Source organism: Stigmatopora nigra, chromosome 8 (genome assembly GCF_051989575.1).
Source record: "Stigmatopora nigra isolate UIUO_SnigA chromosome 8, RoL_Snig_1.1, whole genome shotgun sequence".
NCBI classification, from domain to species: Eukaryota; Metazoa; Chordata; class Actinopteri; order Syngnathiformes; family Syngnathidae; genus Stigmatopora; species Stigmatopora nigra.
The window spans coordinates 12,348,762-12,374,825 of record NC_135515.1 but is presented as its reverse complement, the minus strand read 5'-3'; the positions used below and the strand labels follow the sequence as shown (position 1 = coordinate 12,374,825).

Below are 26,064 nucleotides of genomic sequence, written 5' to 3'. Positions count from 1 at the left end.
CAACTCAAATGCTTCAAAATTCACACGATTCCTACGGCATCCACATCTTACTTCCGCATTTGATTCAACTGCGCTGTATTTCGGAAGAGTCCGGGCGTTCGGTCGCCCGGGCGTTCGGTGGCCCGGAAGTTCGGTGGGCCGGACGTTCGGTCGCCCGGACTCTTCCGAAATACAGCGCAGTTGAATCAAATGCGGAAGTAAGATGTGGATGCCGTAGCAATCGTGTGAATTTTGAAGCATTTGAATTGGAAATTTTGTACTTTTCCGAAATAGTTGCTTCCAAAAAACATTTGGGATTTCCAGAGTTTGTGTTATTGGTCCGGGTAACCTCGGGAAATTTCAGGGTTGGGAGCTCTGATAGCATCTGATCCTGAAAATGTCAATAACCAAGTATTTAAGGTCCTGAATGCATTTACAAGTTTCTATTACCTTTGTCAGGGTTATGTTGATAACCTGTGTAGTCCTCCGTCTTTTGACTGATGATGACGGATTTACAAAGGCACTACCCATTTCTGTTTTGTTTTCGGCATTGGTTCTAGGCAGAAAATGTACATAAATACTTTGTTGTGTATGTTTAGCAGTTATATAAGGATCCTTTTTTTTTTTTACAAAAGAATACCGACATTACATCTAATGCAAAATATTATCCATATTCACCTGTCTGTGTCTTGAATTAATTGGTGTAAAGTAAAGCGTTTCAAGCGAATCATCTTTCAGAGCAGCACGCTTTGCTGCCAGTCTCTCGGAACTACGAATAAGCGGTGTGCTCGATTCATCAGGTACCGAAAGCTTCCTGCAGAATTAGGAGACAAATGTCACTCTATTCAAACTAATGTTCAGATGCATTTCTGATTTTTTACATAACAGATTTTACATGAAAGGTCACAACCTTGTGTTGTTCAAAGATTCTTCAAAGGAGCTTCGGTTTAAACTGTCCGAGGTCATGTTTCTCTTAGGCTCAATCTTAGTGTGATACAACTCAGACACACCTCCTTCATGGCCAGGGTTTCGGTTTTGTGCCCGCAAGTTTAGGTCACCATAGGCAACCTTGCACATAAACAGGACAAAAAAGGTCAACATTGTAAAATGCAGAAATGTTTCTGAGATATTCACATTCAGAAGTTACATAATACACCACATTTTACTTCAGCCCAAAGAAGAGGCCTGTAACGAACACAATTATTGACTAAAAATGAGACCGAACAATTTAAAACAACAAATACCTGTGCCTCCAGCCGGGCCAAGGTGCTCAACATGTTTTTCTCCTTGCTTTGAGCTTTTTCCAATTCCATCTGAAGAAGTTTGTTCTCCATACTGGCAGCCTTAACCTCCTTCTCTCTGACTTCAAGGGGGTGTTTGAGATTCGCTACCTCTTCTTGGCTTTCATGGAGAAGCTGTTTCTTGTCATTGTAGTGACTCACTGCCTTTTCAACCTCCAAAATGTTTGTACAAAATTTACATTTAAAAGTACAAAATTTCCAACTCAAATGCTTCAAAATTCACACGATTCCTACGGCATCCACATCTTACTTCCGCATTTGATTCAACTGCGCTGTATTTCGGAAGAGTCCGGGCGTTCGGTCGCCCGGGCGTTCGGTGGCCCGGAAGTTCGGTGGGCCGGACGTTCGGTCGCCCGGACTCTTCCGAAATACAGCGCAGTTGAATCAAATGCGGAAGTAAGATGTGGATGCCGTAGCAATCGTGTGAATTTTGAAGCATTTGAATTGGAAATTTTGTACTTTTCCGAAATAGTTGCTTCCAAAAAACATTTGGGATTTCCAGAGTTTGTGTTATTGGTCCGGGTAACCTCGGGAAATTTCAGGGTTGGGAGCTCTGATAGCATCTGATCCTGAAAATGTCAATAACCAAGTATTTAAGGTCCTGAATGCATTTACAAGTTTCTATTACCTTTGTCAGGGTTATGTGCATAACCTGTGTAGTCCTCCGTCTTTTGACTGATGATGACGGATTTACAAAGGCACTACCCATTTCTGTTTTGTTTTCGGCATTGGTTCTAGGCAGAAAATGTACATAAATACTTTGTTGTGTATGTTTAGCAGTTATATAAGGATCCTTTTTTTTTTTTTTACAAAAGAATACCGACATTACATCTAATGCAAAATATTATCCATATTCACCTGTCTGTGTCTTGAATTAATTGGTGTAAAGTAAAGCGTTTCAAGCGAATCATCTTTCAGAGCAGCACGCTTTGCTGCCAGTCTCTCGGAACTACGAATAAGCGGTGTGCTCGATTCATCAGGTACCGAAAGCTTCCTTCAGAATTAGGAGACAAATGTCACTCTATTCAAACTAATGTTCAGATGCATTTCTGATTTTTTACATAACAGATTTTACATGAAAGGTCACAACCTTGTGTTGTTCAAAGATTCTTCAAGGGAGCTTCGGTTTAAACTGTCCGAGGTCATGTTTCTCTTAGGCTCAATCTTAGTGTGATACAACTCAGACACACCTCCTTCATGGCCAGGGTTTCGGTTTTGTGCCCGCAAGTTTAGGTCACCATAGGCAACCTTGCACATAAACAGGACAAAAAAGGTCAACATTGTAAAATGCAGAAATGTTTCTGAGATATTCACATTAAGAAGTTACATAATACACCACATTTTACTTCAGCCCAAAGAAGAGGCCTGTAACGAACACAATTATTGACTAAAAATGTGACCGAACAATTTAAAACAACAAATACCTGTGCCTCCAGCCGGGCCAAGGTGCTCAACATGTTTTTCTCCTTGCTTTGAGCTTTTTCCAATTCCATCTGAAGAAGTTTGTTCTCCATACTGGCAGCCTTAATCTCCTTCTCTCTGACTTCAAGGGGGTGTTTGAGATTCGCTACCTCTTCTTGGCTTTCATGGAGAAGCTGTTTCTTGTCATTGTAGTGACTCACTGCCTTTTCAACCTACAAAATGTTTTTTTTTAGCATTGCAATAATGCAGGGGTCTCAAACTCAATTGACCTGGGGGCCGCTAGTGGCAGAGTCTGGGTGAGACTGGGCCGAATCAGGATTGACACAAGAAAAGCGCTGATAAAACATTCCAATGTTATCAAATATCTTTATTTTTAATGAAAAATAATGAATTAAATAAATTAACTTAAAGATGAATAACAAATAAAACAATCAGTAATAAAATAATACTAATAATGATGAGCATACAGTAGATATACAGTGGCTGGCTAAGTAGAGAAAACAAATTATTTTTATTCAAAAGTTTCAAAAGTCTTATTAACAGCTCTTTAAATTTTAATTTTCTGAACTTGAATGGAACATTGAACATGAAATATTCTGGACACAGCTTCTCTTACTTCTCGCTGCTAGAGACCTGGCAGCGCTTCTTCTCACATAGCTGAGCCACATTTGGCTTGAGGGAGGAAGCAGTGAAGACCCTCAATAGAGCTTGAAGATGCTCATCAGGTCTGGACCTAAACTTGGGCTTATTGAGTGGTGATGAATCAGTGAAACTTGGTTGAGTCTATCACAGAAATTTTCCTGAAAATATTACAAGATCCGTAATGAATAAAAATAATTTGCATGGAGCTAGTTTTTACTTGCTTGTAAAGGTCTTGTGAAGGGTACAACCTTGTAAAACTGGCCTGTGGGGATTCATTCATTCAGTCATTTGCCCTTATAGAAATAAAGGTAATGTCCAGTATCTTCAACTGGAACTGGTCACCAGTGACACTTGTTAGTTCTTATATGTAATATTAATCATGTAGATATTAAAAAATAAACTTGAATTGCTCCCAAAAAAATTAGACAAATGGATCTCCTCATTTTATGTGGCCCAGGAAGTAACCATTTTGTTAATGTGCGTTTACAGATTTACTGTTTTAATATGCAAAACAACTTCTTACTGAGGTACAAATTTATACACCGTGAAGATATATGGCAGGGGTGGCCAACCAGTCAGAGACCAAGAGCCACATTTTTTACTGTGTTACCGCAAAGAGCCACATCACACACATACCTTTGCCCAGCCAGATTTATTGTAAATGTCACACACCAGCATAGTAATGACATAAATTGACTCCTACAGTACTAACAGCACAGGCCAGTCATTATCAACAATGAACATTGTGTGCACTGTCTCACACAGACAAACTCTCAGTTGAACCAAGTCCACAAACAAAAATATAATAATTTACAATAGCGTTTTTCTTTTACTGTGCATGTTACTTAGTGGGACTTCTGGCATTCCTTGCCTTGAACAATCCTCTTCAAATCTGGCTTGTATTCCGTTGTTGCCACTCGAACCAATTCTTTCACATGGGTGTCAGTCAGAACAGATCGATGCTTTGATTTCACGTGTTTCAGGGTATAAAATACAGACTCGCAGACGTATGTTGACCCAAACATTGACAGTATCTTAAGCGCAGCCCGTTTAACATTGGGGTATTTTTCCACTGGCACACTTTTCCAGAACTCAATGGTCCCTTCTCTTAAGGCAGGTTTCAGTTGATCCTCCTCACAAAGATCGATCATCTCCAACTCAGCCGCAGCCTCATCTGTGACCAGCGGGGCTTTCAGACAGTCCATCTCAGCATTAAATGGGTCGACGAGAAACGTAATCTGTGGCCTTTTCAGTTGTAGATCACGGAACCGGGCCACAAAGCTTTCGTGCAGGTTTTCAACCATTGTTGCATATCTGGTTCTTTGCTTATTCAAGGCGGCGCTAGTGGCTTTTAGCAGAGTGGGGAAATGCGTTAAATCTCCCTTTTGAATATGCGCCTTGAACAGCTTCAGTTTGTTGACAAACGCAAACACACTTTGGACCAGGTCAGGCAGCATTTTTAACTTACCCTGCAAGGTCAGGTTCAGTCATTCCAAGTGACACAGCATGTCGACCAAAAAGGCCAGATCCATAATCCACTCGAGGTCCGAGAGCTCGGGATAGTCCTTGTCCTTCTCTTCCATGAACAGTTTCACGGCATCCAATAGCTCAAAGAAGTGAGAAAGTACCTGGCCTTTTGATAGCCACCTCACAGTCCAGTGCAGCGGCAAGTCACCTGGAAGCCCTTGGTCCAGTGCAGCGATGAGATTCTTGAATTGCCGGTGGTTAAGCGCATCTGTGCGGATGTAGTTGACAATTTCCATCACAGGCTTCATGACGTTGTCTAAATTCAATGATTTAGACACGAGTTGCTCCCTGTGGATGATGCAGTGGAAATTCCAAAACCCGGGAAATGTTTGGTCAGCTTGGCACAGCCCCACCAGCCCGTTAACAGATCCGATCATGGCTGGCGCTCCATCCGTGGCTATTGCAGTTAGTTTTGCTATTAGCAGATTTGCTTTCGCAAATGCAGCCATCATTGTTTCTTTCACATCTATGCCACGTGTTCTTTCTTTTAATGGCACAATATCAAGGAGTTCTTCTTTGATCAAACAATCGTTTGACACAGACCGTGCAAATATTGCTAACTGAGGCGCTGAAGATTTGAAGCTTTGAAATGCGCTAATGACGCCTGGCATATAAGGCAGAATGGCTTGCCATTACGTTCAACAAAAAAATATAAACTCTCCCACTCTGTTAAAAACGTCCTGTGTTCATCTTCATATTTTTCGTTTTGCTGTGGATTTTTTCCCTTCCATTTTGAGAGCGAGCTTGACACAAAATGTTTACTCAAATGACCTCTCTCCTACTAGGAAACTTTGAGGTATTCTCATCCCAAGCAGATGCGCATTTGACGAAAATACCGTATTGAACTCAAGCGAAGCGCACACGCAAATAAAAATAAAACACAAATACAAACTTTGATATGGACGTAAGCCGCATGAAACCGGGCAAAGAGCCGCATGCGGCTCGGGAGCCGCGGGTTGGCCACCCCTGCAAAAGGGAGTACAAATGTGCTATTTTGAAGGGCAAATCTTGAGAAAAATCATCACAAGTGGTATTTCTGAGATACTGTATGAATCAAAAGCACATTATTAGGGTCAATATCATAAGTAAAATAAAACGCCTGTCTTTTAAATGAAAAAATATAATTTTTTTTAATTTGAAAAAAGAAATGTCCATCTTGATGAGCACCTGATGCTTTCTAATTAGAGACATTACAATTGTATTACCAGAAGTTTAAGATGTGGCAGCCATGTTGCTTCTAATGTCAAAATATCTCAATTCTATCGATCCAATAGTTGTCAATTTCAAACAAGAAATAAACAGAAACAAAATCTAAGTGGAATTTTGTTTTATTTCAAAATCAAGGCTACTCACATCCGGCCAGTCCGAGCATGTTTAACAACGTTTAGATGCAAGCGCCCTAGGTAAGATGGGTGCACCGGAACTAGCTAAGATGGCCGCGCCGGACCTAGCTAAGGTGGTAGTGCCCCGAGCGACCAGTGATGGGAACGTGAGTTTTTTTTCACGTTTTAAGCAAGATACATGTTTTTTTTCTCTTGAAATTCATTAAAAGATGTCAAAATAAATTTAGTTTAGCATTTTATGTGTTTATCTTTTCTCTATCTCTAAATAAATGATCGTACCAGCCGCATTCGCTGGTGTCATGACGTCATGACGCATTGGTGTCATGACGCATTGGTGTCATGACGCATTGGTGTCATGACGCATTGGTGTCATGACGCATTGGTGTTATGACGCATTGGTGTCATGACACATTGGTGTCATGACATCATTGTGCCGTGACGTCATCGTGCCACGGTGTCGTCAATTCGCAGTGACGTGCATGTTGTGATTTTATGCGCATACAAGCCGTAACCTCGAAACAGTCGATTTTTGTCCGACAAACACAGCTTATATGTGAGTAAATATGGTATGCTGTCCTGTTGAGTCTGAGACACCAAGTGTGTGTGAGTGCTGACTGTGTTCACAGTAGTCAGCAGTGACATAAATGCGTCAACTAGCACAACATCCTGTCAAACGTTGACGACCTTTATAAATCGAGACCTGCATATTTTTATTTGAAAACACTTGTGCGGCGCTGAAATGGTAGTGGTTTTGATATTATGGTTTCAGCAGAAACAACCAAAAAGTAGGCAAAAGTCTAAATTATGGCAGAATTTTAAAGGGGGGAAAAAGTTTAATCTCCCCTCTTTGTTAATCCGACTTGGCGTATTTATCACAACACATTTCCTGTGTTTTGAATCAAGCAAGAGAAATTGTATTTGCGTGATTGTTTATTTTTGCATCACAATACATTTTCGATAATATTTTTTTTGGCACAGCCAAATGTTGCAACATGATGCATAAATGCAACTCGATTCATTACATTACTGTCCTCATTTTTAGATTACATGAACCAGAAGTTGTTTGACAAAACTAAATAACACTACCTGTGGGTAGAACTGAGGAGTTTTAACTTTCTGGACGCAGAATAATTTTACTGATGTGCGATGGTATCTTTCTTCTTTTCGTGGTACAGTTCCATGGTAATGTGATTTTATTTGGGTGCCCGTTAAAAACTCAGCTTTCTTTTTTGGGGCTATAATGTGGAAAAAGGAGACCGAAAAATGAAAAGATACTCCCGTTGCACAGACAAGCACTAAGCAGGAACTATGGTTTAGATGATTTAATGGCAAATGAGGGACATTCGTCGTAGATTGTGAACAATGTGTCCCGAATATTCCCTGTTAAATGTGCAAATGCATATACTTTTGGAGCCGATAATTACATTTTGTTGGAGACCCATACTTTTTGCGAAGTTGCTTGATTGAGTTCAGAGTTCAAGTAGTCGATCTTGGATCGCCACTCTTCTTGACAGGAGGCTAGGGTCACCTTCAGCCTGCTAACCTCAGTTTGAGGCGTGGAAAGCTGGGCATAAGCTGCAGGCACCTGAGAAAATACATCACATGGTGACTTAACAGAAACGACTAAAAAATTAATGAAATAAAAAGGGATATCAAAAACTTTTTTTTTTTTTTTTTTTTTTTTTTTTTTTTTAAATGGAAATCCTACTACATATTTCTTCCACGAGATCTATTACTGGAAAAGATGCAAATCTTTCCTCTGAAACCATATTGTAATTTTGCTGAAAAGGATGTTTATCATTGAAGATTGTCAAGTGTGTGAAAATAGCTGTTATAAAATTACTGTCGGTGTAATTATTTTCTTCTGAAATCATTTGTTTTTCGCCACATTTTTTTCTATAATTCCACACAAGAACAATGATTTTTAAAATGCCTTTTATTTCTTATTTATTTATTGGTTTGGGAATTTAATTTGCTCGTTTCCTACTCACAATAAAAGAAAAGGTTTCATTGAATCCATTCACGATGCAAGTATTTTTTTATATTGTGACTATTTTCTTTTAAATCATTTTTTAAATGTAGTGTCATATTCGAATTGTTTTTTTTGTGTATCTGTTGGGTCTGAAGTTACAGATCCCCATACTTACCAACCGTGCACAAAGGAAAAACGAGGCATGAGACTGTGTTATATTTTAAAGCAACCGCGCGGCTGGGGAAGGTTGGAGGCGCGAGTCCATTATGGACACGCACTCGGCTCTGCGGACCTTCTCTTCCTCTCAAGTCCCAAGTCCCGCTTTTATTAAGTTTCAGCAATGATGTCATGGAAACGGTACAACAGTCACTGAGACATGTTAAAGACATCATTATGATTATTGACAGGTTGTTCTTTGTTATAGGGAATTTGGATGTCACGAATCCTTGCATATAATCTCTCAATACGTGTCACGGTTAAATGTCATAGGGACCTTCAATCAATATTACAATCATCAGTGTCACCACCATCATAGGTGTCACTAAGTGTCACTGTTTGGCTGCGGTTTTGTCATAGAGCCAATAGGAAATATGTATGTCCTTTGAAATGCACTTATTAATGTTTTACGCACATTTTTTAAATGTAGTGTCATATTCGAATTGTTTTTTTTTGTGTATCTTTGCTTGTATGTTCATGGTAGGGGAATATTCTCTGATACCATGCGAGTGTATTTTTATATATTTAATAGGATACTTCTGCATCTTTAATATTATTTGTGTCCTGCTTGTTTTAACTATGGCAGCTATATACCTATGAAGAGAGGATACCCTTCTCCTCTTCAAGTTCATCCATTTTCGCTCTGCCAATGAAGAATTGCTCTTGAAATCTTTATATTCTTTAGGAATCTCGTTGAGACGTAGTTGCAAACTAAAAGAAAGCAACAAAAGATAACAAGACAATGTGCAATCATAAACCGCCTCTCATGTCTTGGCCACCTGGCTTTCTCGTATCTCAAAATTTGTCTCACTGTGTATATATTGATTTGACTTTCAGGTATTGGAACCATGTGATTTATACCACTCAACCCATGAAATAAAATATTTAAAATATACCCTTATATGTATGTACACCTCGCTACTTCGCGGTTCCACCATCGCGGCTTCAGAGCTTCGCGTTTTTTTTAATGAAAATAAAATAAAAATATATATATATTAAATTAAAATTAGAAATTACATTATTTTACAATATTTGAACACAAAATATTCAATTAGAATTAGTAATTGCATCATTTTACAAAATTTTAAAACACAAAGAATGCACGTATACGCTCAGCATCACGGGCATAAACTCAAGCTGATTGCCCAGCTGAATACTCGACTCCCCATTGGCCCATTTACTACAGTAGCCCAGGCTTCTCCCGATTCCCATTCTCAGTCCACGCTTATCCCGTGCTATACAGTACGCTTCTCGCCAAGTTAAGTGTAAAAGTTTTGTGAAGCCCTTCATGATGCCTACCAAACGCTCTCCATCCCTTGGTGCATCTAGTGCAGACATGTCCAAAGTCCGACCCGCGGGCCAATTAAGGCCCGTGGACAAATTTTTACCGGCCCGTGAACTCTATCATGAAATCAATAATACACGGCCCGCCAGCACTGTTGACCACAGTATAAAATACAAGTGTACAAAAAGCTATTTTTCACTTCACCAGAAGATGGCAATAGCCCTGTGGCCGCACTCTGGCCGCCGTGACCCTTGGCCTTGCGTCATCGTTTCAGCCCAGCCCATTTCTAACATGGCGACTGTAAACAAAAAAAGGAAAGTTGACCGCGAGGGCCGCCGCTTCCAGGACAAGTGGAAATTTGAGTATTTTTTCACTGAAATACGAAACAACTGTGTCTGCCTAAGAGAGAGTCCAAGAGACTGGCTGTTTTCAAGGAATTCAACATTAAGAGGCACTACCAGACAAAACATGCTAGCTACGACAAGCTAACTGGGAACGAACGCGGTGAAAAAGTGAAGCAACTGGAAGCTGTTTTAACGGCACAGCAAAGCTTTTTCACAAGAGCCCGTGAGTCAAATGAAAATGCCACAAAGGCAAGCTACGAAGTGGCAACGCTAATTGCAAAGCACTGCAAACCTTTCAGTGACGGTGAATTTATTAAAGACTGTGTAATGAAAATGGTTGATAAAATTTGTCCCGCGAAGAAGCAAGAGTTTGCCAATATTTGCCTGGCTCGTAATACTGTAGCACGGAGAATGTAAGACGTTTCATTAGATATTAAGAGACAGTTAGAGGCAAAAGGAACTGAGTTTGACTTTTTCTCGTTAGCGTGCGATGAAAGCACGGATGCGTCCGACACCGCTCAGTTACTGATCTTTTTAAGAGGAGTGGACAATGACATGAACGTGAGTGAAGAGCTTCTGGACCTCCAGAGTCTGAAGGGCCAAACAAGAGGAACAGATTTATTTGTTTCTGTTTGTTCCACCGTCGATGACATGAAACTACAGTGGAATAAAGTCACCCGGATTATTACGGACAGCGCACCTGCCATGGCTGGCGAGCGGAGTGGATTATCAAGCCTTGTCTGTGACAAAGTCAGCGAAGAAGGAGGCAGCGCTATTAAACTCCACTGTATTATTCATCAAGAAGTTCTCTGTGCCAAACATATGAAGTATGATAATGTTATGAAACCGGTGATAAAGACTATTAATTATATTCGCTCCAAAGCGCTCTGCCACCGCCAGTTTAGACAGTTTCTTCTCGACATCCAGGCTGAATACGGAAATGTTTTGTATCACACCGACGTAAGGTGGCTCAGTCGAGGGTCTGCGCTGCAGCGCTTCTTCTCTCTCAGGGAGGAAATTGGACAATTCTTGACTAAAAAAGGACAACCCATGCCACAATTGAATGATCCTGTTTGGCTGGCTGATTTGGGATTTTTAGTTGACATAACGCGACATCTGAATGCGCTGAACACAAACCTTCAAGGGCAAAATGCAGTGGTAAGCCAACTGTATTCACACATCAAAGCCTTTCGGACCAAGCTGCTACTTTTCCAAAGACACCTGTCACAGGCGCAGCCCAATACCGCACATTTCCCGTCGCTGCAGGAAATTGTGACCAGTTTCCCACGGATCAATTGAAAAGGAGCTATTGAAAAGGAGATCACGCTTTTTTTCCTCTCCTTTCTCCGTGAACCCTGATGACGCTCCAGACCACCTGCAACTGGAGCTCACTGAGCTGCAGTGTGACGCCGAGCATCGCAGTCGGCACCAACAGCTCCCTCTTGTTAACTTCTACCGCCAGCTGGATGAAGGCAGGTTCCAAGCTATTCGGACTTTTGCTAAGAAAATGCTGAGCTTGTTTGGCTCCACATACATGTGCGAGAAGACATTCTCCGTTATCAACATTAACAAGAGCCGCATGAGGACGAGACTGAGTGACTCTCACCTGCGTGACGTCTTGCGCATCAAAACCACTGCTCTTGAGCCAGACCTGGACTACATACTGCAGTCAAGATCCCAGTATCACCCTTCACATTAGTGCAGGCAAGATATTTGTTAAGTCCTCTGAGTTGAATAAATTCTTAAATCTGAGTTCATTATTTTTTTGTGACGGTCAAAATCACAGTTTGAATATGCAGTGATCATTGTTTTGTTTTCAGCATTGTTCCTACAGTGAGCATATAATAGTGAATAATATGTGATGTTTCACATGAACTTAGGTATCCTTGATAGTTTTCTTAATTTTTTGTGGTTTGTGATTTCGGTAAAAACCTAAATGTAAAAAAAAATGTAAAAGGAGAAGTATGCCATTTGTAATTAAAAAAAATCCCAAAAGGTTCATTTGTATTTAATGTTAATGGTTCAAAGAATGTCAGGCTAAATAGTCGGCCCGCACACATTTTCACTTTACCAAATCTGGCCCTCTTTGCAAAAAGTTTGGACACCCCTGATCTAATGAACCGAAGAAAAAGCGAAAGATGTTAACAATTAACGATAAAGTGAGTTTATAGGACAGGTTGAGAGCAGGAAATAGCTACGCGAGCGTAGCCCGACAATCTGGCCTTAATGAATCCACGGTACGGTACATAAAGAAGGAAGAGAAGAACATCCGCAAAACTGCTGCAATATTTCCCGAAAGTTGCCAAAAGGGTTGTGAACACCCAGAATAAGGCCATGGTGTGAATGGAAAATGCACAGGTTATTTGGATCCGTGATTGTAGGGCGAAGAAAATCAGCCTAGATGGAAACATAATCTGAAGTAAGGCTAGATCTTTGTTTGATGCTATGGTGCCTGAGGGTGGTGACGACGACAACGACAATGTTCAAGATGAAGAAGACGGCGACGAAGATGATACTCTGCCTGGTACCTCAAGCCAGACCAACCCACGATCACGTACGACTTTCGCTGCCAGCAAGGGCAGGCTTGATAAGTTTAAGCTGTGTTGGGGCTACTGTTGTACCCGTGATTTTTCATGGGTAGCAGTATTTCACCTTTAAAAGACGGGTGAAATAATCAGACAGGTCCTTTGTTGTATTTCAAACCAACTTTAGTTATATCAAAGCAATTCACACAAAACATAATATACAATAACACTCAAATATATACATAGTAACATATTAACAACCCGTTATAATCCAAACAATGTACTTGTTGCAAAAACGATTATAACTTATGAGTATAGAAACTTGTTACCTCTTGTTCCGGCCGTCATATTTTGCATAACTATTATTCTACCGTTATAACGGCGGCCGAAAGTAGCCTGCTGTAAACAATGCACCCGAGACTCGCACATTCACGCACACACATAAAAAAGTTAACAACCAGCGGCCGAAGGTAGCTTGTTGTAAACAATACCCGAGACTCGCACATTTACGCGCACATGTTGTACCCGTGATTTTCCACGGGGTGGTGGTATTTCGCCTTTAAAAGACGGGTGAAATAATCAGACAGGTCCTTTGTTGTATTTAACCAACTTTTAGTTATTTCAAAGCAATTCACACAAAACATAATATACAATAACACTCAAATATATACATAGTAACATATTAACAACCCGTTATAATCCAAAGCAATGTACTTGCTGCATAAACGATTATAACTTATGAGTATTGTAACTTGTTACCTTTTGTTCCGGCCGTCATATACTGCATACTATTATGCTACTGTTATAACGGCGGCTGAAAGTAGCCTGCTGTAGACAATGCACCCGAGACTCGCGCATTCACGCACACACATAAAAAAAGTAAACAACCAGCGGCCGAAGGTAGCTCGCTTTAAACAATACCCGAGACTCGCACATTTACTCGCACACATGAAAAAGTAAATAACCAGCGGCCGAAGGTAGCTTGCTGTAAACAATACCCGAGACTCGCACATTTACGCGCACACATAAAAAAAGTTAACAAGCATCACTAAGCATTACGTTCTTTCTCACATGCTACTATTGCCTCTTGCACATCTCACACTCAATCGTTATTCAAAACAAAGCAACATACCTTTAAAAGACGGGTGAAATAATCAGACAGGCTCTTTGTTGTATTTCAAAACCAACTTAGAGAAATGTCTGAATAGCCCGTTATTATACTCTACCAAGGTCTATGACCATTGGTTAATCATTACGTCATCGCCCCGTGTTTAACGCATGCTAGCGGCATGAGTCCCCTTTCAACTTAACACCTGCACTCATGTATAACATCAACTACTTCACCCTGTCACACTCTCCCCCACAAAAACAAATGTCGTCCCGACATTAATATGCTCCCAAACATTTCCACTTTGGTGAGCCGATGCTCGTTAAAGTCCAGGCGGCACGGCCACAGTTCAAATATAATCCACAACTCGTACGGTCCACGTTTTACTGGATGGCACAGTAATCACAGTCCATAACAGTCCATAACAGTCCATAACAGTCCATGACAGTCCATGACAGACCATGACAGTCCATGACCGCATCATGCACGTCGTCCTTGTAGGTTCAAGCTTGTTGGAGTCCAAACAAAAAAGGTGGCTGCAGGTAATATGGATGCAGGTGTACTAACCAAGGGCCCACTCCTGGTGCAGGGTAAACAGTTAGCCGCTCCTGCGGTGACTGTGTACTATAACAGGAGGGGATTCCAAGATGGTCATAGGTCGTACGTCGTGGTGGGTGTCTCTCCCTTCTCGGCCGTTCATCAGTCAGCGCCTCAGGTTCCGTCACGGCGGTTGGCGGGGAAGTCTCTGAGAACTGTTCAGTACTAGGACCTTCAAGAGGAGGGTTTGCTCCCTCACCAGGCAGGTCCTCCAGCTGATGGTCCTCTTCTACTTGTACTGGTCCGGAAGCAGGGCCCCTCACTTCGTGTGTCTGGTCCACAGGCAGTGGCCTGTGCTCCGGCTCCATCTCTTGGGTACCTCTCTCATTTAGCTGGCGTAGCTCATAGTGGGAGTCATCTTCGTCATCGCTTTCTTCGTCTGACTCCTGATGAGATGCCGGCTGCTGTTTCTTTCTCGGCGTCCTCGTGCCGATTTTCCCTTCTTCTGGTCTTATCTCAACGGGCAAATGGTCACAAGACATTAGTAGATTTCTGTGCAGAATTCTGGAACGATCTTTACCTCTTTCTGGCCTAACTTCATAAATTGGTAGGTCAGATCCCATTTGCTTCACCACTGTGTGAACTGTATCTTACCAGAAGTCACGGAGCTTCCCAGGTCCTCCTCTTGGTGTCAGGTTTTTTATCAGGACGCGTTCTCCTGGTTGTAGCACAGAACTTCTTACTTTAGTGTCATAGTGCTTTTTACCTTTTTCTGCCGCTTTCCGTGCGTTCTCGGTGGCAATGGTGTACGCCTCCTCCATCCCTCGTCTCCATTTCTCCACATAGTCCTGCTGTCCATCTGTATCGGACCTGTTGCACAGTCCAAAGAGCATGTCCACTGGGAGCCTCGGCGATCTCCCGAACAGTAGATAAAATGGTGAATAACCTGTCACATCACAACGGGTACAGTTGTAAGCATGCACAAGTTTGTTCAAAGACTCCTTCCAATTCGATTTCTGTGTCTCAGTCAGTGTTCTGAGCATCTGCAGTAGTGTTCTGTTCATTCGTTCCACTTGACCATTACCCATCGGGTGATACGGTGTTGTCCTTGATCCAGCCATACCACTGAGTTTCTTCAGCTGGGTGAACAACTGGTTTTCAAATTCTCTTCCCTGATCGTGGTGGATACGTACGGGGAACCCAAACTTCAGAGCAAAGTCATTGAAGATAAGGTTTGCAGCAGCTTTTCCTGACTTGGTGGTGGTGGCATATGCTTGGACAAAACGTGTAAAGTGGTCAACTATGACGAGGATATATTCATATCCGCCTTTACATCTATCAAGATGAAGAAAGTCAATGCAGACCAGCTCAAAGGGTTGTGTTGTCACAATATTTGTCAATGGCGCTCTCTGTTCCTGGCATGGTTTCTTTTGTTTGAGACAATGGCAGGTTCTCGTCACATAATGTTCAATATCAGACTGCATATACGGCCAGAAGAAACGGTCACGCACAAGGGATACTGTGCGGTCGACGCCCTGGTGCCCCATATTATTATGCAACTCTTGCATGACTGTTCCTCGATATTGTTCTGGCAGGACCATCTGGTTACGGGTCGTTGTGGTTCTGCACAGAACCCCGTCACTGTCTATTATCAATTTCTCCCACTGCCTGAGCAAGCATTTTGTCTTTGGGCAGAGCGCCTTCAATTCCTCAGCCGATGGCTTACCACCTGACCGCTTATAATTCAACACCGGACGAATGACCAGGTCCAATTGTTGTGCTTTCCTTATCTCTTCTTTTGGCACAGGGTTGATTGACGCAGCAGCTGTCGCCTCTACATCTGTGACTGAACAACAGATTTGAAATGAAGGCGGCATCAAAGGGAATACTTCCTGTGCCCTGACTGCTTGGATCGTGGCAACGATAGCATCGGGTGGCAGTTCCTCAGAACATTCTTTCATCAAAGCCTCAACATCCAGCGGCATCCTTGACAAAGCATCAGCATCTTTGTTTTCCCTCCCTGGCCTATATTTTATTGTGAAGTGGAAATCGGCCAGTTCTGCCACCCACCTAGAAGTGGTTGCATTTAGCTTTGCAGTGGAAAGAATGTATGTGAGTGGGTTGTTGTCGCTATATACAGTGAATGCTGTGGCATAGTACAGATAATCTCGAAACTTGTCAGTGATCGCCCATTTTAGGGCCAAAAATTCCAGTTTCCCAGAGTGCAAGTGATAATTCTTTTCAGCTGCTGTCAATGTGCGGGAGCCGTAGGCAATGACTCTAAGTTTACCATCCTGTTTCTGACATAACACTGCACCTAACCCTTGGTGTGAGGCATCAGTATGTACGATGAAGGGCTGGGTAAAATCTGGGAACCCTAATACTGGTGGATGGAGCAGGCATTCAATCAATTGTTCAAGCGCCTGCTGGTGCTCATCAGTCCACACGATCGGCTTGTTTGACGGAACGACATGGCTTGGTTTCTTTGTCTTTGTTTTGTTTCGGGCATCACTTTGGTCCATTTTCAGAAGGTCATACAGACAACTCGCTCTTCGGGAAAAGTCTTTTATATATTGTCTATAATAAGTCAGAAGACCAAGCATCTTTCTGAGTTGACCCACAGTGTGTGGTTTGACGTCTTTCAGTGATCGAACAGCTTCAAAATCCGCAGGATCTATTCTACTTCCCTCTGCCGAGACGATTCGACCCAAGTAGCGAACCTCAGCTTTGAAAAGATTGCACTTGCTGGGTTTTAGTTTTATCCCATACTCTCTGAGGCGACACAACACTCGTCTCACATTTTCTACATGCCCTTCAAAAGTCTTGCTGAACACCAGCGTGTCATCCAAGTAAGGGATGCATATGTTGTCCCGGAGTCCTTCCAGGCATTCTTCCATGCAACGCTGAAACGATGCAGGAGCGTTCATGAGACCAAAAGGGATACGTATCCACTCATATAGTCCCCAGGGGGTAACAAAAGCAGTCATTGCTCGGCATTCCTCAGACACAAATCCCTGGTGATAGGCCTTCCCCTGGTCGAGGAGGGAAAACCAAGAGTTTCCGCCCAAGCTGTCCATGATGTCTTGGACTCTGGGGATCGGCTGCCGATCGGGATGTGTCTTTCTATTTAAATCTCTGTAGTCTACACATAAACGAAGGGTTCCATCTTTTTTCCTGACACACACGACTGGCGAGGAGTATGATGAGTTTGACTTTCTCACCCAGCCTTGTGCTATTAAGTCATGGAGATACCCCTTCATCTCTTGGTACAATGGTCGGGGCACCGACATATATGAACGCTTGACTGGCTCAGTGTCTTTGAGTGAGATAGTCATTTGTAATCTGTCAATGCGGCCAATGTCATTGTCTGAGGTGGAGAAGGAGTGACACTCTTCTCTCAGCATTTGTTTGACTATTTGTCTTTGCTTCTCTGTCAAGTGACTTACATCTACAGGTGGGTCCCATTGTTCACCCGTCTTGAATGGGGTGTGAGTGCTGGTATGGTTCACTGCAATTGGTGCTGGGGTTGGTTCAAACATTTCAGCAGGAAGTATAGTCAAAACGCTTTGTACTGTGCCAATTACAGTGCGCCCGGGTAAGACAATATCATGGCCCGTTGGATTCGAGACATCAACTTTGATTACAGGGGAAAACCCTTTTCTTATTCTGACCAAGGTGTCGTTGAACTCAAGACCATCTGGCCACTGGGAATTCGCATCTGGTTGGAACAGCACACTTGTGCCCTCTTTAAAGGGTGTGGAGGCTACCCGACACTCAACTTGAATAATGGTGTGTTTGGGTACCAAGACCTTGTTCTTCTTAGTTCTCACCACATATTGGTCTCTCTGTTCCGCACTGACGGCCTGAATCAAAGTCTTCACCTCATTTCTTTTAAGACTGGGGAAATAATCAGACAGGCTCTTTGTTGTATTTCAAAACCAACTTAGAGAAATGTCTGAATAGCCCGTTATTATACTCTACCAAGGTCTATGACCATTGGTTAATCATTACGTCATCGCCCCGTGTTTAACGCATGCTAGCGGTATGAGTCCCCTTTCAACTTAACACCTGCACTCATGTATAACATCAACTACTTCACCCTGTCACACTCTCCCCCACAAAAACAAATGTCGTCCCGACATTAATATGCTCCCAAACATTTCCACTTTGGTGAGCCGATGCTCGTTAAAGTCCAGGCGGCACGGCCACAGTTCAAATATAATCCACAACTCGTACGGTCCACGTTTTACTGGATGGCACAGTAATCACAGTCCATAACAGTCCATAACAGTCCATAACAGTCCATAACAGTCCATAACAGTCCATGACAGTCCATGACAGTCCATGACAGTCCATGACAGTCCATGACAGTCCATGACAGTCGTCCTTGTATGTTCAAGCTTGTTGGAGTCCAAACAAAAAAGGTGGCTGCAGGTAATATGGATGCAGGTGTACTAACCAAGGGGCCACTCCTGGTGCAGGGTAAACAGTTAGCCGCTCCTGCGGTGACTGTGTACTATAACAGGAGGGGATTCCAAGATGGTCATAGGTCGTACGTCGTGGTGGGTGTCTCTCCCTTCTCGGCCGTTCATCAGTCAGCGCCTCAGGTTCCGTCACGGCGGTTGGCGGGGAAGTCTCTGATAACTGCTCATCACTAGGACCTTCAAGAGGAGGGTTTGCTCCCTCACCAGGCAGGTCCTCCAGCTGATGGTCCTATTCTACTTGTACTGGTCCGGAAGCAGGGCCCCTCACTTCGTGTGTCTGGTCCACAGGCAGTGGCCTGTGCTCCGGCTCAATCTCTTGGGTACATCTCTCATTTAGCTGGCGTAGCTCATAGTAGAAGTCATCTTCGTCATCGCTTTCTTTGTCTGACTCCTGATGAGATGCCGGCTGCTGTTTCTTTCTCGGCGTCCTCGTGCCGATTTTCCCTTCTTCTGGTGTTATCTCAACGGGCAAATGGTCACAAGACATTAGTAGATTTCTGTGCAGAACTCTGGAACGATCTTTACCTCTTACTGGCCTAACTTCATAAATTGGTAGGTCAGATCCCATTTGCTTCACCACTGTGTGAACTGTCTCTTCCCAGAAGTCACGGAGTTTCCCAGGTCCTCCTCTTGGTGTCAGGCTTTCCATCAGGATGCGCTCTCCTGGTTGTAGCACAGAACTCCTCACTTTAGTGTCATAGTGCTTTTTACCTTTTTCTGCCGCTTTCCGTGCATTCTCGGTGGCAATGGTGTACGCCTCCTCCATCCCTCGTCTCAATTTCTCCACATAGTCCTGCTGTCCATCTGCATCGGACCTGTTGCACAGTCCAAAGAGCATGTCCACTGGAAGCCTCGGCGACCTCCCGAACAGTAGATAAAATGGTGAATAACCTGTCACATCACAACGGGTACAGTTGTAAACATGCACAAGTTTATTCGAAGGCTCCTTCCAATTCGATTTCTGTGTCTCCGTCGGTTCTGATTCAGTTTCATTTGTCCTTTTGCCAGCGGATTCAAGATTTGAAGAGGAGCTCATTTCTTTTGCGTTCAGAGGTTTAGCTTGTACGTTTCTTGATGTCCGAATGTCTGGTTTTGGTTTGACCTTTGGGAATCTACTCGTCTTTGTCTGTTGAGTAGGAATTGATTCACTAGATTTTTGACATTCAAGGGGAGACTTGTCAGTATCTCTACCATATTGGGTCAAAGCTCTTGTTGATTCTATCTTTAACCTCTCATTCGCCTCTTCTTGTTCCCTTTCTTTCAAGAATGTAACTTTTTCCAGCTTCAGTAATTCAAGCTCCTCTTTCAGTACTTCCTCCCTCTGGAGAGATGCCATATTCTCTCTTTCTGTTGCTTGCTTGGTCTGAAAAAGTTTCTCCGCCTCCACAACAAGCATGTCTACCTGTTTCTCCAGAGCCTTTTGCTCTTCTTGTAGTATTCTAATCTCATCAGTTTTTTGCTGCTCAGCTTGTTCAAACTGAAGTTCAAGATGGTCAATCTTTTTCTGAAAGGCTTCTCTCTGTTGCGATATGTCCTCCTCTAGTCTTTTGATGATGTGATCTCTAGATTGAACGATTTCATCAGTATGCAAGTTCTCTAGCGCCACAAGTTTTTTCTGTCGGGCTATTTCCTCTTCATAAGATGAAAACTTCAATTCTTTTGCCTCCACATCTGCTGCTGCCTTTGCTAAACAGCCAACTGTTTTGTCAAGCTGGTTCTTCAATTCTATAATTTCGTACCGCTGATTTTCTATAGCTTCATTGCTCGCAGAGAGCTGCTCCAACAAATCTCTTCTTTGCTTATCGCTCTCTTCATTATGCCAAGCTTGTTCTTGTTTCATGGCTTCAAGGTCCCTCTTGAGAATTTTTTCGGGCTCAAGAGAGGCCAAGTGTTCACTATTTATTGCCTGCTTTGCCCCAAAAAGTCTATGCCACCCCAGTCTTCTGTCTTCATACAACATCCTTATCCCCTCTTTTAATTCTAACAACTCAGCCATTCCTTGATCCTCTTCGTCCTTGAGTTCGCTCCTTTCCAGGTGGTTATACATGTGACCCATCACTGTCATTCGTGATGTGCGTTCCGGACTCTCTGTGTTCAGAAAATCACATATCTCTAACAGGGCATTAACTGTTAGCTTGTACAACATTTCTTCTACTTCCAGGCGTAACTGCTTCCGTTCCATTTCCATTTTCTCCACACTGTAGGAGTTTGGTTTATGATGCAAAAGTGAACACTGAACTGGCACGTTTTTACCGTCTCTCTGATGATCTCTACTGGCCTCAGATGACGAGTACTCTGCCAACTTCACGTTCCTTTACACCGCAACGCCTCTCCTCACTGTCTTGTTCCTGGATGTGGTTGGTTTTGCTGGCTCAGCATTCAGTAGTCAGGTTGTGAATACTGGTCATCTAAGCAGCCATCCCAGCGGTGCCTCCAAAAATGTTGTACCCGTGATTTTTCATGGGTAGTAGTATTTCACCTTTAAAAGACGGGTGAAATAATCAGACAGGTCCTTTGTTGTATTTCAAACCAACTTTAGTTATCTCAAAGCAATTCACACAAAACATAATATACAATAACACTCAAATATATACATAGTAACATATTAACAACCCGTTATAATCCAAACAATGTACTTGTTGCAAAAACGATTATAACTTATGAGTATAGAAACTTGTTACCTCTTGTTCCGGCCGTCATATTTTGCATAACTATTATTCTACCGTTATAACGGCGGCCGAAAGTAGCCTGCTGTAAACAATGCACCCGAGACTCGCACGTTCACGCACACACATAAAAAAAGTTAACAACCAGCGGCCGAAGGTAGCTTGTTGTAAACAATACCCGAGACTCGCACATTTACGCGCACACATGAAAAAATAAACAACCAGCGGCCGAAGGTAGCTTGCTGTAGACAATACCCGGGACTCGCACATTTACGCGCACATTTACGCGCACACATGAAAAAGTAAACAAGCATCACTAAGCATTACGTTCTTTCTCACATGCTACTTATTGCCTCTTGCACATCTCACACTCAATCGATATTCAAACCGAAGCAGCATACCTTTAAAAGACGGGTGAAATAATCAGATAGGTCCTTTGTTGTATTTCAAACCAACTTAGAGAAATGTCTGAATAGCCCGTTTTTATACTATACCAAGGTCTATGACCATTAGGTAATCGCTGCGTGACTTGCGTGTGCCCATTACGTCATCGCTGCGTGTTCTACGCATGCTAAGCGGCATGAGTCCCTTTTAAACTTAACACCTGCACTCATTTATAACATCACCTACTTCACCCTGTCACACTACCAGCCAACACTTAAATAAACTTGAACACAGGAACACACACTGAGGCAGATGGAATGAAAGTTGAAGGCCGCGTCTGCAGAGGCGGGGGAGTGGACCATCCTAAGCCCGAGAGTGTGACTACTCTCCAAGCTCCTCTAAGCTATCTCCTGCCGAAAAGCTGCTTCAACTGTGTTTTTATTAGAGATAACACAAGTCATAAAAATGGGAGGCGTTAATACAAATGAAGGAGGTGGAGTGCAAAAGGTGTAGTGCACATTTTAACCAATAGGTGTGAGTTAAATTCTATTCTAGTAACTTTTAATACATCATAGTGTAAAGGGTGCAAGACTAAATATGAGAATACAAATATATTTCACAAGCGGCGAGTCAGACTTAAGAGTATGTCGTTGTATGGGGAGGCAGCCTCTGCTCTCTCTTACGCGCAAAAAAACAGCAGAAGATCCTCCATCCGGACTTCTATGTTAGCTAATTGTGGTGTTTGCTTGTTTTTGAAAGCAGAATAACAGTTTACATTTATTACACTTACATTTATTCCAGTTTTTTTACTGTATATACTGTATTTGATTTGTTTGTATTCATCAACACCTGCATTCTGGTGTGGAATAAAACACCTGAATGAACAGCATATTAGCTTGGTGGTGCTTTTGTGCACGTTTTATATGTTTGTTGGGTTTATTCTGTATTACTATTATACACCTATGTGTAGTAATTCATTTCTTTGTTAAATCATTCTTCCTATTGTTCGGCTCGAGGTCATAAACAGCCGCCTGGTCCACTCTCACATGGACTTCTTATCCAAAGATTGTTTATGCTACATCTCACTCAGTATCGGGCTCCGAGGAGGCAGCAAGGACTCGGGATATCTGCCACTTCCATAACACTCGTATAGTATGCATACCTCGTGACGCACTTTGGGCTTCTTCATGTAATGGTTATATGATTGTTAGGTCAAATGAAGGCATGGTTGTTTTTATCCAAATGAGGGTTGGTTTTAGTTTCCTGATCTGTTATTGTTAAAATACCTTAATTGTTATTATAGTTACAGATGTTGTTTTTGCTCACGCATGTTGAATTAATCAACAACCTTGTTATTGTCTTGATTTTTGGCCTTAAAGCCGTACGCGAAATACTGTTCGAGAGGATACTGTTGAAGACAAGGGGCCTCGATGTATCTTCCCTTAAGGTTCTTATCCGTCATCCAATCTATTTAATTAAATGTCAATAATTGAAGAAGATGTCTGCCTGCAGTTATTGATATATACAAAGAAAGGTAATTATTAATCAACCTATCAACGTTTTTTTTAAGCATTTTTGAAGGGGCGGCCCTACTTTGCGGATTTTCAGTTATCACGGGTGGTGTCGGTCCCCATTAACCGCGATAACCGAGGTCCCACTGTATATTATAAACAGACCGCAATAGAAGAGCCAGTGAGAGGACCGTGTTTGTTATGCACATGCACGTTTGGAGATAATGACTTAAATAGCATACAGCGGACCCAGACTGTTGAATGTCAGTGTAGTGTGGATGGAGCAAAGGGAGCGTGTGACCGACCACAAAGAATTGCTACGTATTGCTTAATAATATCTGCCAAAGCTGAGTCGCGATCCGATTGCCCACCCAATTTGAATAGAACCCAATTTTGAATTAGAAATCACATACTTTTTTCAGTTGTGCAAGATCAAAGGTTCCAACAAATTTCACAAGAGAGGTAATTATTATTAATTAGGCTGACTAAACCACTTTTTTGTTTTGAAACAAATTCTATCATTTTATGGGTTGTTCTAAAGGGGGTATCAATATGCTTGCTCGGGATAAGGGCAAAATGGAAGGCAATTTGGATGAAACTTCTTATAAGAAACCCAGACACTCCCAGTATTTTATTGCTTCATATTTGACAAAATATCCCATGTTGAAGTCGTCTCTAAGAGGACCGACATTTGCACATTGCAAAACATACTTTTGATACTTTTTTTTCTGTATCTGCATTCCCCCTTTCTTGCTACTGTCACAATGAAATTTCCTGAATACGGGATGAATAAAGTTATCCAATCCAATCCAATACAACTGTGGGTTTGGGAACAGCTGAAAAACTTGTTAATGTTGTGGAAATTTGAATTTACCAATCAATGATCAATAAATTATATTTTGTTCACATTTTCCTTTTTTTCATTATACTATAATTTTTCACTAGTTTGCAAAAACACAATATTTAAATTAATACAAAAACATGACAACAACAATTTGACTGAAATTATCCTATGTTTTTTTAAGACATGAAGTTATAAATTGTTAAAAGTTAAACAACTTCATAAAATTAAACAACTGAACAACAGTTCATTATTAAATAAGTATTATAATAGTTTTAAATTGAATTTGACTTCACTATTTCTTTGCTGTCACAGTAATGGCTTCAAAAACTTCTAGCTTGTAGGTGTGTTGTTATTTAATTGAGTTGTTACTCTGTGACAGGAAGCTGATAAGGGCCTAAAATGTTTCAAACTTAAATCGTTTGGATCCTTTTAGATCTGGCATCATGACCCTCTGAAGTGGTAAAAGGCAACAGCATTCTTGAAGATGTCTTCGAGACCTAGATTTATAGATCTACAGTTGTACCTCGAGACTGAGCTCGTATGTCGATTTTCTCATATTTCAAACGAACGTTTCCCAAAGAAATGAACAATTTTTTTTACAGTGGTAGCCTCCACATACAAGCAGCTCTACCTATGAGAAAATAATTCGCTCTTGATACAAGAAAAAATTCGGGATGCGGAGAAAGCCAGGTGGCCATGACATGAGAGGCTGTTTATCATTGTACCGCACTGTCTTTTTTTGCCGCATCTCTTTCGTGTATAACAGATATCTACAAGCACTGAACGATTTATTCAGACGAGTTTCTCCTATGGATGGACCAGAAAAAGCGCATGCGGGGCTAAAAAGAGGGCTTTCTGGGTACTTTAGTACACTCTTGCACTCAACACCCATGGCACCCTTTCTCAGAATAAAACTTCATCAGGCACAATCAAAACGTGGGTAGGCTGTTATTCCTTCCTTCGCCTGTTAGTTCTCGCAATCGCTCATTCAAGACTACTTCTCGTTGGCAAATGGTCGTGCATCATCCTGTTCTAAGGACATTTCTGTGCATCATTTTCGGAATATTTTAAAGGGAATACAACAGCAAACAGCCCATCGATAGCGAACGTGAGGGTGGAGGCGCGACAAACCGCTAACCTGGAAAACAAAGGTAAAGTAAATCAAAACAAATTAGAATTCAGTTTTGTGTGAAGTTACATTAATGTTTGAGTGTGTCTTCATAGATTAATCCAAGTTAATTTAAATGCCTTTGTTCCGTTACGAGTGTGTTATCGTGGAAAGATACCCCCCTCTCTTTCTCTCCCTCTCTGTACCCTCCGCGAATTCCACCCAATTTTAATATGCTGTTAAACTTTTAAAATTGTATTACTATTAAACCACGAGTTATGTGTTACCTTGTTAATAGATGGCAAATTAGAAGAAATAAAACATTCATATCTAATATCCTGTTTTTTGGTGTTTTTTTCAGAGGGTTGGAACAAATTAATTTGTTTTTAGTTCATTTCAATGGGAAACGTTCGCTCGAATTACAAGAAGATTGACATAAGAGCTCAGTCCCGGAACGTATTAAGATCGTGTGAAGAGCTACCACTGTAATTCATTCCAACCCTCTGAAAAAACACCAAAAACAGGATTGGAAAAAAGTTTTTATTTGTTCTAATTCACCATCTATTAAGAAAGTAACAAATTACTAATGGTTTAATGCCACTAAAATGTGTTTAATATTATTAAAATTAGACAGATTTCGCCACGGGGAGAGACGGTCAGAGAGAGGGGGGGGGGGGGCTTTTTGCACAGCAACTCGCTTGTTTGATAACAAACATATTTAAATGAACTTGGATTACGATGCAGACACACCAAAAAATAAATTTAATCTAACCTTACACTAAACTCAATTTTATTTTTGTTTGAAATTTTGATACCTTTCTTTTTCATGCCTTGGCTTTATTTGCCCCACCTCCGCCCTGACTTAC

At 41.8% G+C, this 26,064-nt stretch overlaps 1 protein-coding gene across 1 annotated transcript; it reads left to right on the top strand.

Annotated features, from left to right (window-relative positions):
* Positions 1 to 10,473: 10,473 nt before the first annotated feature.
* On the top strand, positions 10,474 to 11,956 carry LOC144200809 (general transcription factor II-I repeat domain-containing protein 2-like). Its single transcript, XM_077723125.1, has one exon. The coding sequence runs from the start codon at positions 10,587 to 10,589 to the stop codon at positions 11,328 to 11,330; it is 744 nt and encodes a 247-aa protein (XP_077579251.1). The 5' UTR covers positions 10,474 to 10,586; the 3' UTR covers positions 11,331 to 11,956.
* The last annotated feature ends 14,108 nt before the right edge of the window (positions 11,957 to 26,064 follow it).

Coding starts and splice junctions, on each gene's coding strand:
- LOC144200809 (XM_077723125.1), top strand. CDS start 10,587: ATGAACGTGAGTGAAGAGCTTCTGGACCTCCAGAGTCTGAAGGGCCAA.